The sequence below is a fragment of the Chaetura pelagica genome, unplaced genomic scaffold, assembly GCF_000747805.2.
Source record: "Chaetura pelagica isolate M959 unplaced genomic scaffold, ChaPel_1.0 scaffold3, whole genome shotgun sequence".
NCBI classification, from domain to species: Eukaryota; Metazoa; Chordata; class Aves; order Apodiformes; family Apodidae; genus Chaetura; species Chaetura pelagica.
In genome coordinates, this window is record NW_009952974.1 from 2962286 (window position 1) to 2977417 (window position 15132).

At 46.4% G+C, this 15132-nt stretch overlaps 1 protein-coding gene across 1 annotated transcript in view; it reads right to left on the minus strand.

Moving 5' to 3' along the window:
• Positions 1-15132, minus strand: part of GLI2 (GLI family zinc finger 2) — a 142218-nt gene that overhangs the window by 13764 nt on the left and 113322 nt on the right. The window contains 5 exon segments of the mRNA XM_009996042.1: positions 1497-1646; positions 5262-5393; positions 8790-8903; positions 10539-10752; positions 13637-13838. Of these exon segments, the coding sequence (XP_009994344.1) occupies positions 1497-1646; positions 5262-5393; positions 8790-8903; positions 10539-10752; positions 13637-13838 (812 nt within the window).

Genomic DNA, 15132 nt, shown 5'->3' on the forward strand with positions numbered 1-15132 from the left:
TATCACACATGGAGGGCTGCAGTTCTCCAGCAGGCAGAGGATGACTTGAGAGTCAAACATGCACAGCCTTGCCATTGCTCCAAACTGACACAACTGAGGCTTGAAAGAGGCAGGATCGTGCAGTGGTGCTTTTCCCTGCTCCATTAGAGCACAGAAGAGGATGCAGTCCCCACTGCTTTTTGTCTTCTGTGTCCCTCTACCTGCAAGGGCAGGGCTAGACTTTCCCTCACTGCTCACTTTATAGCACACTGATGATCAATATTGCTGGATACTTTTAAGGAAGATTGGTAAAGCACTAGAACTGGGCAAAGTGCTTTAGAAGATTAAAACAAAGGACATGGCCCCTTGCCCCAGGGGGCTTATGCTCTAAATTAAATGAACACAGGGCTGGAAGATTGATAAAGGAGTCATGCAGCAAGCAAATCATACATATCCCAATATTTGTAAGCAGAAGCTGGGGCAGAGCCAGGGAGGGAGCAGGGCTGGAAGTGACTATTGGAGCAGAAGAGAAGGAAGATATGGGAGGAGGACTCAGACATCTGCCAAACAGAAAGACAGACTCATCATTGAGACTCTGCAGAGATGAAAAGCATAATGCTGACAGCAGAGGAGGTAGGAAAAACTGACAGGAGGAGAAGTCAAGGAGCAGAAGATGGATCTTTGGGAAGAAAAAGGGCTGAAGAAGCATATGTGGAAAAAGATGGTAAACACCTCTCCTACCAGTTGGCCACAGTCACTAAACTCCACAGCTCACTTCTTTCTTGTGCCCCCATCAGGCTTCCTGGGCTGCCCCACATCAGCCAGCAGAGCAGTGGGACACTCCATGTGTGAGGGCAGATACGGGCTTTAATATCTCAAGGTTGAGGAGGAGGTGAGCCCAGCTCTCAGGTGTGCTAGATGAGCCTGTATCAACAGGGCTAAGATACAAAATAGGACCCCATGTTCTTCATCAGACAGCATTTAACACTAGGCACAGTGCTGCCTGCATGCAGAAGGTCTGGGAACTGAAGCTCCTCTTGGGATTTAAGCACCCAGGGGCTGACCTCACCTCTGGACTAAGACACAGAGGCAGGAATTGTTTGCATGGCTCCCCAGGCTGGAAGGAGGCTTGTGTGCACACTTGGTTACATGTGTGAGGGAAACTTGCAGCCCCAGCAGCAGTTCTGGGTGATGCTGAGTTGGACACAACCAGGGTTAAGTGATTCCCCACAGTGGGGGGTTTCTGGATTTCTTTCTTGCATGTAAGCCACTAAATTGGCTGGTTTTCCATCTTAAGTGACTTGTCCTGAGCCACTCCAGATATCTGTTGTAGAGCTGAACCACTTTTCCCCAGGGAAACGCAGTTTTACCCACCAACACCTTGACCATCCTTCTTGACCACTGAGCTGGGTGCCAACAGGTACCCTGGGACAGCCCTGCTTGAAGCCATGCCTGTGTCTGTGCACACCAGTGTCCCACTTGCTAAGCTGAGATGCCCCGTGTCCCCGCCAGCTCACCGTGCACTTGTGTGGCTTCTCTCCCGTGTGCCTCCGCATGTGCACCACCAACATGTACTGAGCCTTGAAGGGCTTCTGCTCCCTCGTGCAGTCCTGCCAGCGGCACACAAACTCCTTCTTCTCCCCATGAATGTGATCATTGTTGATGTGCTAGTAGGAGAGAAGGGAGAAGCAGGTCACTCCTGGAAGAGCTGATGCCAGCAGAGAAGCACACATGGTGCTTTGAAAGCCAGCTGTTCCCTCCCCAGTGCTTGTGGTCAAGCTTTGCACCTGGGTCTCAGGTGCACAGATAACACCAGGGACAACAAGAACCAGCCCTGCAGTCTGGTGTGTCCTGCAGAAGGTGCAGAGCACCCAGTACACCAGGTTCTGGGTCCAAAGCAGCTATAAACAAGAGGTCTGCAAAAGCAAGAGACCCATGGTGCCAAGGAGAGAGGACCCCTCTCAATGTCTTCGAGGCTGCCTAACACCACTGTTGGGGAGGATGAGAGTCATTTTTGTCTCTCCTGTCCCCTCCACATTTATGCACCTGGGACTCTTTCCTCAGGGGCGGCTGGAGGATGGGGGAGAGGAGATAAGCTACAGCTGGACTCAATGATCTTAAAGGTCTTTTCCAACCTGAATGATTCCAGGATTCTAAGCCTGCTTGTCCGCCAGCCCTGAGACATCCACCTGCTGTCCAGTGGGGGCGGCTGGCAGGAAATGACAGCATCTGCCAGCTACGCGGCAAGGAACGTTCCCCAGCCTCAGTTACTGCTAATTACTCGGGTCCATGAAATCCTGTGCTGGGGTGTTGAAAAGCCAGATCCAGAAGGGTGCCTTCATCCACCTCAGGAGGAAGATGAGGTTTGCTTTTTCCCAGCCCAGAGCAGATGAAGTCCTGCCGAAAACAACCAGAGCCAGAGACCAGCCCATTGGCAGCGCTGTTCCCGAGGTGGCCTTGTCTCTCTGAATGGGGTCTAGCTGCCAAAAATAATGTCTGTCCTCGCTCCTGTGTTTTCAGCAGACATTCACTGACAGGAAATCCTAAAATAAACCACTTTGGGTTTGGGTTTTGTTTTTTTGGCACTGAGATTTTTTTCCATCCCCCGCCTTCATCCCCCTGGCCAAGGCCAGGCACACATGTTGCAGCTCAAGATGAGAGTTCCTTGGGGTGGTGAGGCAGCACGAGGACACAAAACCACATGGAAACAGAGTCACTGACCTCCGTGATCCTAGTCAAATCCAGCCCCAGCATTTTGTGTGCCATGGCCCAATCTTGGGGATAGGGACCTGCTGCTTGGGGCACCAGGTCTACCCAGGGGCAAGAGAAGGTGTGTGGCACTTGGTTGGTCCCTTGTGCACCACAGGTAAACACTTAGAGTCAAAGCTGCATTGCTGGGAAGGTGGGGGGAGGCTGGGTTTGAGAGGGGGTTTGTATGGGTTTGGAGCTCAGCTACCTACAGTTCTGGTTTTATAATGTGGCATTGGTATGAGATTTTAGCCTCATATTGTGGAAATCTGGTGAACCCCCCAGGAGACTCATGTACATACTAAACCATATCCAGACTAAATTTGGAAGACAAGTCTCCTGGCTCTGTGTGGGAGTCTGACTCGCAACGAAGGCTACGCACAGCAGTGCTAGGAGTGAGGGAGAGTACAGGCTGGCCTGTTCAGTCCTGCTTGGGCCAGAGGAAGACACATTTACGGGAGGGGAATGGTAGCCCCTCTTCAGGCTTAATTAACTGAGAAACATCTGCTTCCCATCAGCCAGTGGAGGTGCAGTTGCACAACTCTCCACATTTCAGCTATGGCTCCATAGCCCCCACCAAACCCCAACCTGGCTGGAGGCTTTGCTTGGGCTTCCTTCAAATTGAGTGTGACCTTTGAGGCTGGGAACAGCAGTGATGCTTGAAAAAATATGTCCTCACTCCTTCTGCTCCCAATTGACATGCATTTCTCCCACAAGAACATTGCCCTGTGTGTAGGAGAATGGATCCTGCACACCCAGGTACTTTGCTCTACACACAAACTAGAGTTTTTCCATGCATGGTGGGATGCCACCCTCTCAGAAGCTGGACCACGACATCTGTATTTAATTTGCGTGTGTATTTTGGGCATCCCAAATCCACAACCCCATGTTGCTAGTAATCATGGTTTTTATAACCTTCCAAATTTAGGAAAATCTTGAACATTCTGTCAAGTATTTTTCTATGGGTTTTCTCTGGAAATAAACAGTGCTGAGCTGCCTGGGTCTGCTCTCACTTTGCCCTAGGCAGAGTTAAAGAGCTTGTCTTATGTCTGAAAGGGAAACACACAGATACTGCTGGACAAACGTTGGCCCAGCCCATCTGACAGGGCTGCTGTGATTTAACCCCAGAAAAGCAATGCTCTGTGGCATGCAATGTGCAACCCATTAAGCACCTTATCACTCATTTGGCCCTGAAAACCATTTCCAAATCTGTCTGTACTCAAGGACTTGTTGCATGGAACCAGTGACTTCTGGCAGAGGCAGGCAGGTGCTAGCCTTAGATGGAAGAGCATGTGTCCAAAATGATCATTTAGAGTGTGTTCCCTCTGAGCTAAGGTAATATTTATGTGAAGAGCCTGGGGAAATGGAGACTAGTGCCTACTTGGTGGCATCTATACATGACTAAAATGCAGGTATATTTTTTTAAAACAGGGGGAGGGCAGACAGGAGCCCTCAGAAAGAGGGCTGTATGTGAGTTGCACATGAGTGGCTGAAGAGAAAGGAGAAAATAGTGGGTTCTATCTCAAAATTTGCTTGATTTAAAATTTTGCTGCCAGCAGGAGGGATGCTGGGGCTAGTGAATTCCCAGCAGCTCTGTGCTGGCTTTAAACAAATGAGGTTCACACCACAGAACAAAAATAAGGGCTGGGAGTTCTGGGCTAGGGGCAGGATGGGGCTCAGACAAAGATCAAGTCTGATTTCACAGACACTCACTCCAAGTTTGAGGGATTTGTTTACCCCAGAAACCAAAGGAAACCAAAGGGTGGATTTCCAGGTGAAGCAATGCACAAAAAAGTTTCTTGGAATTAATTAGAACTGAAAATCTGATTAATGACTTGGTTTGGGGATCCTTCAGAGAGCAGTTCTGACACTTGTTTGGGGACACCACTGTGCTTACAGAAGCCCTATTTCCCTATTAAAACAAACAAACAAACAAACAAATGAACAAACAAACCCACTTTCTATATTTTGGACCCTGATGGAGATACTTGAGTATGTCTCCAAACTCTGGAAATACTCTATATTTGTGGGACGGGAGAGCTGAGCAGGTCAACAGCCCCTAAGTGGAATGGCCCCATAGCTTATGTCACAGAAGCACTAAAAGGTTTTCATGGCCTGGACAAGGACTGAGGACAGTACGGACAAACCCTGACCCACAGCTGGTGCAGGTGCATGGGGAAGCTCAGTGAATATGTCCAGCAAAGAGAGAAGGACTCGGCCTTCTCTCCCATTTTCTGATCAGGTCCCGTGCACAGGGCTTTCTGTCTTTGGGTTGTGCATGGTGGAGACCAAAACTGCAGCCTCAGCAGCTGAGAAGAGAGCAACATCAAATAATCTATGCGAGCCTTCTTGCAGCTAAACTCCTCAGGGAGCAGCGACCTGCCTTGGCAGTGTTTACACACCATATCTCCGATTTGCACCTTTAGTAGCTCCCAGAGTGAGCTCTGGCTGTACAGCAGCTAGTGATAAAAAATGAAGACAAGTGCACAGAAACCCAGATTTATCACTGGGGTTTCCTTCCAACCATTACTCACATGGACGAGCTGCTCTTGAGTGTCATATTCCTTTGTGCATCCTTCCCAGTGACAGTTCGTCTCATAAATAACCTCAGGCTCCTGTTTACATTCATCCTTATCTAGATCTTCTTTCAGGTCTGTCAGATGCTCCTGCAACACACAGTGGTGCGTTGTATAAGGTGAACTTCTTTAATCTGAGTTCCTCTGTCACTCATTATAGGGCAGGTATCAACCGATCACAAAACTGTGCACGTTGTGGCAACATTAACATCCTTGATTACTGTGAAATAATTAGTTACAGAGTTTTCATAGAAATTAATCAGAGTTAATGACAAAACACAAAACACCCTGCAGCCATCATCACAGCAGTGCCTGGCTGCAGCTAGGTCGTGGGCAGTCGCAGGAAAGGCTGGAGAAAGGAAAAGGCTGGCATTGTTGACCTTTCCTGGTGCTCTTTTCTGGAGCAAAACTTCTGAGCTAGGGAAAGTGAGGAAATATGAGCATGAAGAAATCACAGAGCAGTCAGGCCCTAGTGGTTATCACACTCATCTGACATAGATTGTGGAGGAGGGGTCCTGTTTTTTGCATCTTTCAACGGATAAGAAAATCAGACTTAGTGCTTATCCAAAGATTTATGCTTGCAGGGTGCTCCACAGGGACAAAGTGGTGAGCCCTTAGAACACTTTTCTGAGACAGGGAGACTTGGGAAGCTTGAGCAAGACTCAGTGATGAGTGGGTTGCAGAGCAGAGCTCATAAAATTAGTTGCTTTAACGCTAGCTATGCTGTGAGCTCTGCCTTAAGTTCTCTGTCTAGCCTGCTCCTCAGTGCTTAGTGAAGCACAGAAGATACTTGGTATAGCTACTGTGAGGATTAAAGCATGGGCACCTACACAACAGTATAACACACACATAATTAGCACAATTCAGAGGTGTGGCTCTGGGTGTGTCAGACACTTGCACTACAGACAAGGCAACCAGCAGCCAACACTGGCTTGAGAATTTATCAGTGCAAAACTCTACAGGTTTTGACCTCCTTCATTCCCTTTCCTCCCAATTACTACTACTGCCCAGCACAGAGCAACCCATCTCCAGGGCAGCTTTAGCTGGGAGCATCTAGGGTGATTGACCACATCAGATGCTGTTTCTCATGATCTGATGCTCCAATTGACCGCACAAGTGCCAGGTTTGTCTCAAACTGTTTCTGAGCTGCCCAAACAGATGTATCTGGCTGCCATCTCCTTCCCCACCAACACCTTCCCAATGCCTACCGAGGGGCTGCAATGATTAATGACTTAATGGCATTATATGACTTGGAAAGTGAGATGTACTGAATGAAAATTCAACAATTTTCATTAACTAGTGGTTAATGTACATGCCAGCTGTGACTTTTCAATTAAAAAGTTTAGATATGGAGAGAAGGAGATTTGGTTTAATTAGCTTTATATTATAAAAAAATAAAATTGTAAGGTGGCTCTTGGGACAGGAAACAGTAGTAAAGTAGTAACAGTAACAGACTTTTGGAGATTCAAACTATATCACAGCCCAGAGCAAGAGCTTAAGAAAGTTCAATCAGGAGCTTCTTTTTCCTGCAATTCTGATTTAGTTTAGCTGTGAACATAAATTTTTTTGAAACGTTTCTCTCCACACAAAGTATGGTTTCCGGAAAAGTGAAATTTTCTACTAGAATTCTTTTCAGACTTCCTGTTGGAAGATGGACTTAAAACCATTTTAATTTGTTGAAGAGGATTGACTTGTTTAATTACTGGCTAGTTCAATGTTAATCTGAATCTGTATTGGAGCTATTGTGCTGTCACGAGAGCACAGTAACTCAGAAACTTCATGCCTGGTGCTCTCCTGTGTCCCACAAATCTTGTCTGCATTGTATTTTTTATAGGGACAAGCCATCATGGGAGATACTGTCTGGCCAAGGATTTTAAACATCCAAGCCACAACTCACATGAGGCATTTCCAGTACAGCATTTCCAAAAGAAAACACACACACCTTTTCCTGGGGGGATGGCTGAGCTTCATGCTCTGCAAAAAATGTATCAGTCAATAATTAACAGACTGTAACTCAATTTCTCAGCACTGTCCCTGCAGAACAGGAATCCCTAAATTTAACAAGTTGCTGTTGGTTAGACCAGCTGAAGAGGAGACATCCACTGAGTTCAGTTTTATAAACTGTTCTCCTTGCCAAGAATGGGCTGTCTTTTACAAAGTACTTTAAAAATTTCCCAGTCAATACTGAAATGCTGCAGGAAGCCTACATTTCCTCTGAGGTATTACGTCACAGATCTCCTCATTAGGAACTATTAGACAACTATCATGCATTTCCCTTCTTTTAATTTCACCTTGCTATTCTAATCGAGCCTCCTTGCACCACTTTAAATTATTCTTCCCCTTCTTTCAGTGACTGTTTCACATAAGATTCAGTCTGGGGCAGAGCTGCAGGAGTGAGCCAGGCTGGTGCTGCCCAAGCACTCCCTGCTTCTGGGTGCACACCTCTTCAGGTTGGAGCAGAGAAAGAAGGATGACAGGAATCAAGCCAGCAGCTGTTTGTCTCACAGCTCTTCCATTACAGATGCTTTGAGAAAGCAGGTGATGGCTTTCAAATATTTTTTCATTTGCCACAAGAAATAAACATGTGGCCCTATTAGCCTGGGCGGTGGCTAAATTGGTTTTTCAGGGCATGTGCTTTTGCAGCAGCATGTAGATGCACTCCTAAACTCAAAGCTCCAGAGAGATGCCTCTTTGCCCTAATCGTGCTGACTACAGCATGTTTATCTTTCCCTGATATGCTATCTTCATCAATTTTACCAGCCCCCTGATGACTGCACACGTTGCTGTCCCCATGCATCATGCTGAGACCTGCTCCTGAACTAGGGCAGAAAGAGAAATTTGTCATCAACTCTTATATTCGCTTGACAATAACACTGCCTAATATTTCATGAAAATGAAGTGCCCAGAGCACTCCTGATAGTTTACAGTTGTGATAAAGGATGGTCAGATGGATACTGTCAGCCATTAAACAGTTTGCAATCATAGAGCTCTGGAAAAAAAGTAAAGGCCTTTGGGCCCTTCTTGGTGTCAAATGTTGTGTCACCAATGTAAAGGATGTTTCTAGGAGCAATTCCTTGTTGCATCAAGAAGTCATCCTGTTTTTGCAAGCTTTCTACCTACATGCAAGCTTCCCTCATAATCTATGTTTGCGCAGAGACACCAGCACTGCTTGCTTTGCAGCACAGACAACTCAGACATGATTTTTAAAGTTATCACTCTTGAAATATTCCCTCCCTCCTTTTCTATCCAAGCACAAAAACACTAAACTAAGTCCCAACCACCCACTGAATGCTTTGATCAGTCATTGCAGCTCTGCTCTGTGCCTTGCTGGGCTTCCTGCTACAAGAGACACTCTTCTGCCTGGCAGACCTTGATGCCTTGCTCCCAGCTGCAGCAAAAAGTGCCAAGAGTATTGTTCCCAAGGACAGTGAGACCCAGCAGCTCACTGCCTCATTCCCACAACATGTTTTACCCCCAGAAGGTTACCTGTGTGGTTGGGGATGCTGGGGGCAATCCCTCGACTTCAGTCTTGACTTTGCTGCGCTTGTTAATGACTTGGTTGACTGTGCTGCTCACGGCCGACTCGCTGTTCTGCTTGCTCTAGGAAATAAAAGCAGGCAAGATATGGCACCGAGCTTTGGGGTGAGAGACTGGCTGCAGCCCACCTTGTCATTAAAACCGAAATAAAATACCAGTCAGGTTTGAACTTCAGGAGTGGCTGGGGACAACAGGGTGCTGCCCTGCTGGCTTGGGTTTCACGTGGCAACTACCCCGCGTGGGTTTGTGCAGGTGAGGGATGGAAGAGAGCGAAGAGTCAAGGACAGCGCTGGCTTCTGCAGGCTTACCAGCGAGCTTGGCCTCGCCACTGCCGCTCCATTTCAGAGCAATCCAGTCCCTGTAAAAGCTGTCAAAACCTTATGCAACCCCCACCCAAGCCACAAATTTATTTCTCAATGTGATGAAATGATTTGTTGAGAAAATGAATTCCTGGGGGCAGGGGGGGGGGGAGTGAGGGGCTCTGATTATATGCGAGGGCTCCGGCGTGCTGGGTGGATGAAAAGCTATGCATGTATTTTGCTAAGCTCTTAAAAAATGAGAACAACTTCAGGAGAAAAAAAAATCCCATTGTATGTGCATAAAATTGGAACATTTACATTTTAAATACACTCTTGCTAATTGCTCAAGATTGGCCCTGCAAGTTATTAAACAGAGGCATAACTCCTGCCAGCCACATTATTTTGGTAGCCAGTTTGTGAGAAGAAAACAAAACCTATCAATCAAATAACCTTCAATAACAAACAGAGTTTGCAGTGCAGCAGCCATAAGAAACCCTAAAACAATAAACCAGTCTGAAAAGTTCAGTATGATACAACTAAAACAACAATTTGAAATGGGTGTGAAATGAGGTGAAGTAAGACTTTGGGGAGAAAAGCAACTGCAATTTAAACTTCCAAGGAATGAAAATGGGAAGGAAAAATTGTTAAAAATGTGCTAGTCATATTCACTAAAACTGTGCATGTGAAGGGCTTGTGCACATATGCATGTACTTGTGTGAACTCACAGGTATTTGCCAGGGCACATTGAGATGTGGGATTTCATAAAATTCCTGGTTTTACAAATCTGGCCCCTGGTTTTGCAAACTTTAATAATAAATTCAACATCAGGGATACTCAGAGAGAGAAAGTTATCAGAACAGAAGGAACAGTAAGTAAAATGGCTGGAAGCCCAAAATAAGATTCACTTATTCATTAAAGAGGAAAGGAAAAAGGTGTTTCAAGACCATCAACATGGTTCATGTCAGTAGAAAAAAAGGAGGGAGGGACTGGGGAAGGAACTGAAGGAGGTTGGTTCACAATGCTCAGTGGCTTATCTGGCAAAATACTTCATCATGTGCTGCACTCCCTTGATTTCAATAGCATATAGCAATGTGTTGAAGGAGACTTGCTGCCTGAGATGACCCTGTGTATTGTGTTCAATGCTTTGATGGATTAAGGCCTTTGGTTCAAGTAGCCAGATGTGTGTGCAAGGAAGGGAAGTGGGTACAAAATTGCCTGTCACTAGTCCAAAAATGCTTTGCCAGGAGGAAGAAAAAGCAACATAAAGGGCGAGCTGGAGTAAAAGGAGTGTGGTTTAAACTCCCATAGCCACCATGAAGGGTAGCACTCATCCCATGGAGAACGTGCTTTCATTTCCCTACGAGCCACGCATGGGAAGAGCCAGGATGGCAGTCCCTACCTGGCTGGAGTCAGAGATGCAGTTGCTGTTGCTGCTGACCTGTGCCGGCGGGGGGTTGACGGAGATGACGGCCATGTGCTGTCGCGGGGGGAAGGTCGGGGATGGCTGGATGAGGGGAGGAGTGTGTCCAAAGGCTGAGCTCAGGCCTCGCTGCTGCGTCAGGATCTGCTGGTACGTCACGGGGTTGATGGGGTGGGGGAAGCTAAATGCTGGGCTAGAGCCACAAGGGGAAGAAAAATGATGAGAAGTTATTTTAAAATAATTTTTAGCACATTGGTTAGTGACTGATTCAAGTTTGGTTTCCTGGAGACTCCAGGAGACAGGCTGCAGTGCCCCAGCTAGACACCTCCAATGCCACAGTAAGCATGACAGCCTGTTTTACTGCAAAGACAGGATTTGTTTTGTGTGTGCCTCAGCAAGCTTGTGAATCATTTTGACCCATGTATCAGACTGACTGTAATTGCTTTGCTTCCTAGGTTTAAAAACAGTTAAATCCCTTGGCAGAGAATGCAGAAGAGAATCAGGCTTAGCTACATCTGGCTTTGCACCCCTCAAGGCTCCCAAGTTTTCTCAGGCAGACCTATTCTGCAGATTCACAGAATCACAGAGTGGTAGGGGTTGGAAGAGATATCTGGAGATCATCTAGTTCAACCGCCCTGTCAAAGCAGGATCCCCTATAGGAGATGACACAGGAACATGACCAGATGGGTTTTGAATGTCTCCAGGGATGGAGACTCCAAAACCTCTCTGGGCAGCCTGTTCAGTGCTGTGTTACCCCCAGAGTAAAGAAGTATTTTCTCACATTCAGGTTAAATCTCCTGTGTGCAAGCTTGTGACCATTACCCCTCATTCTGTCACTAGGAACTACTGAGAAAGAGCCTGACCCCATCCTTCTGACACCTGCCTTTAGATATTTATGAACACTAATGACATTTCCCCTCAGCCTCCTTTTCTCTAACCTAAACAGACCCACCTCTCTTAGCCTTTCCTCATAGTGCAGATGCCCCAGTTCTTTAATCATCCTAGTGGCCCTGTACTGGACTCTGTCCAGTAGTTCCCTGTCCTCTTGAACTGGGGAGCCCAGAACTGCACACAATATTCCAGGTGAGGCCTCACCAAGGCAGAGTAGCAACCCTGTGGTTATGCTACCTTGGGTATGAAAAGCCAGCATCACCTGGCTCACCTGGCACAGATCACAGCAGGGATTAATAACTACAACCATGCAATTTATGTTGCATACAGGTGAGGGGAAAGCTGTCTCAGGGGACTGCTGAACTACGTCACCCTTCATATGTAGGTCACTGGTTCAGCTCCAGTCTAGGTCAGTGGTGACCAGAGACAACACCAGCTCCTGGCTGCTGGTGCTCAAAGTCAGGGCAAAAGGTTTCAGCCAGGATGCAGCAGCCATCAGCTCTAAAAACCAAGTGCTGCCTCTGGGAACAAAGAGTTCGCTCCCTGGGGTGAGTCCCCTTGGCAGGGATGGAGAAGCACAGGAGATGCTCTGCTCCCTATACTCTAGGAAGGTCATGCATAAAAAATAGACTCTCAGCCCAAAACCTGATTATTTGCAGTGTTCAGAAGATGCCTGCCCTGAACCTTTCCCCTCATGGTATTTCCTCCTCACATCACTAAAACTGCCCATGGAGTGAGTGCTCAGGAATGAGGCTATAATTTATAACACACTTCAATTCTAGTTTTGCTTTTGGAGAAAATATTTCTTGCTGGTGACCATACAATTAGTATTTCTGCTCCAAACAAGCTAATGACAACTTGACCAAAAGAATAAAGGGCAAAAATCACTACAGTGTAGAAGAGCTCTAGGAGTTAAATACTTGCTGCAGCAAATGAGGTGTGATGGCAGGCAGCTCCACAGTTTTGCTATGTTACAGCAAAGTCCAAAAATTACTTTCTGAAGTGCTACTAAGATCTGGGTCTGAACAGATTTCTGGATCTCTCTGGGTCTAAGAAAGGATTTCACTTGTCACTAAGACAGTTAAAATAATAACAAAAAAAGTCTTTTCACCCCACATTGCTGACAGTTATCCTGTTATATGTGTAACCTAATTTACAATTCCTGACATTCAAGATACACCTTTAGAACACTGAAAAGTTTCAAATTCAGTATTATTACTTTGTTATTCCCTCAGAGCCCAACAACCAACCATTGAGTCAAACGCTGCACTCTACTTACTTGTTGAAAGTACCAGATGCTACCCTGAAAAGCTTAAAATCTGCATTTAAAACAAGATGCCACATGTATGACCAGTTAAAGACAGCAGGTGACAAGACCAGAAAAATATGATTACCAGACGAGGAGCTGCTATTTGTTTAAGCTAGCATGATAAGCTGGCATTCTATAGTCAGCTTCTAAATGATATTGCTGAATAAACTAACTGAAATAAATTAATGCTGCAGTTACTAATGGCAATATCTCTGTTTTCTCCTACACATTTCAGGAGTGTGTGATCTTTGTAAACCCTTGCTTTGCAACATCAGTGATAATTAGAACCAACATTTTTAACAATTAGGTAACAAAAAGAATAATAACATTATGAAACATGGGTGAAGCAATCATGGCAGGAATTGACAACATTGAGCTGACTAGTGTAAGTGCTTTTTAATTAAGGTTTGAGCAAAAACTTTACTCAAGGGCTAAATTTGTTTTAAATATGTTTTTAGAATTAGGCTCTTAAATCTGTCCAGGCAACTTCTTTTTTAAGGATGTGGACCAGTAATTTGGAGAATACTTTGGGGCAATCTCTTAATTCAAACGGTTTCTTAATCAGTCCAACTACTCACAATGAACATTTTTAGATGAATTTATTCTCCATTTCTGCTTGGAGGGAGGCATTATCATACTGTAATTACTGGAAATCTGGTAACCAATAAGCCAAATCCAGCCAACTCCCTCCCCCATATGCCACAAAGTACCCTTCCACATGCAAAACCAGATGGGGGCTTGAATTCAGTACACTGCACAACCCCAGTGCACAAAAGCAGAGGTTGCAAGGAAAGGAAGGTCTCTTTTGCTGGAGGATCATCCCTCCTTTTGGAGGGGATGGTTACACAGCTGAGCAGAGCCAGTTCCAGAGCTTTACCTGATTGTCCCGGCAGACAAATGGCCGTAGGAGCCACTCGCCGCTGAACTGCTTCTGGAGTTGTTGATATAAGCCACGAGGGAGTTCGGGGAGGTCCTGATCATGGTCTGGAGATCGATGCTGGCATCAGACAGCGGGGAGATAGACAGGGCTCGTTTTCGGCTTAATCTCGGAGTCACCCGTGGGCTCGAGAACCGGGACACTGGAGGGAAGAGAGACTTTGTCAGGCAAAACCAGTGGGTTGATCCCTGGCCACAGGGGGAAGCGGGAGGTGCTGAGAACTGCTGCACTCGTGACTGTTGTGGGATGTTCAGGAGCCAAAAGCAGCACAGGGACTGGCTGCACTTTGATGGGAGGTTTCCTCTCTGCTGGACACTGAATGACAGGGGTCAGGCAGCACCATAAGCATCCACTTGCTTTGCTCTCCTCAGGGTATATCAGAAGCCTGTCCACCACCCCCTTTAATCAGCGCTAAATTAACATAAAATTAAAAGGGAAAAGGTTTCTGTGAGTGCAGCCATCCCTGTTGACTCGGTGGCAGGAGCAGTGGGGCAGAAGAGCCGCACACCCGCGCTGGGGAGACCCTTTGAAATGGTGCGTGCGCTGGTGTGCGGAGGGAGCGGAACCCAGACCAGCGCAAGCACAATGCTGACCATCCAATTAATGAAGGAGGCGAGGCTGCAGAAGCCCCGAAAGTAAATTAAGAGATTTAAGAAAACCAATTTGGCAGCTCAGGCACAAAGTTCAAGCTCTCCTCCTCCAAGGGGACCTGCCAGTGCCTGGACCCTATTAGCAATTGTCAATCATTCGGGCATGAAGTCATTTCCAACCCTGCCAGTCCCGTTCATGGAACTGCAATACATGACAAGTTACTACTGTACAAATTTGGCCTCCCCCAGTGTTTCAGCACTGTTAACTGGAACAAGTGACTTCATCTGCGGAAACTCTGCCCAGGCCTGACCCACCTGCAAATCCCTGATGTGGCACAGATGAGAGGTAGGGATGGCCAATGTTCCCCCATACCAGGGTATCAGATGCAAAGCCTGCCTGAGCCCCAGCTCTGCTTGTAACAGCTCACTTTTCCAAAGCAATAAGAGCAGCATTAGGTCACATCTTTTTTTTTCTTTTTTTTTTTTTTTTTAATATTTCTAAGGGTAAAATATGCCACTTAGCCACATGGTCTGGCTGATAGTCCCCATCACCCACCCAAAGAGGCAGGAGGGCTCAGGTTTTCCAGCTCCTTCCCTCAGTGAGCACAGCACTGAATTACTATGTGGGTTTTCCAGTGACAATCTCCCCAGAAAGCCTGCTGTGGGTATATCCTGTTAAACATTGTGAATAAAACAGTAACTTGCTCAGGCAGGCAATATGGGTTATTTTCCTCCTGTTGGTTGGAAGGACTGATTTTGGTTGTGTATCACTGAATATAAGACCAGCACTTTGCAAGAGCATAAACTTTCCATCCTGATGACAGTGCTGGTATGTGAGAAGGTGAA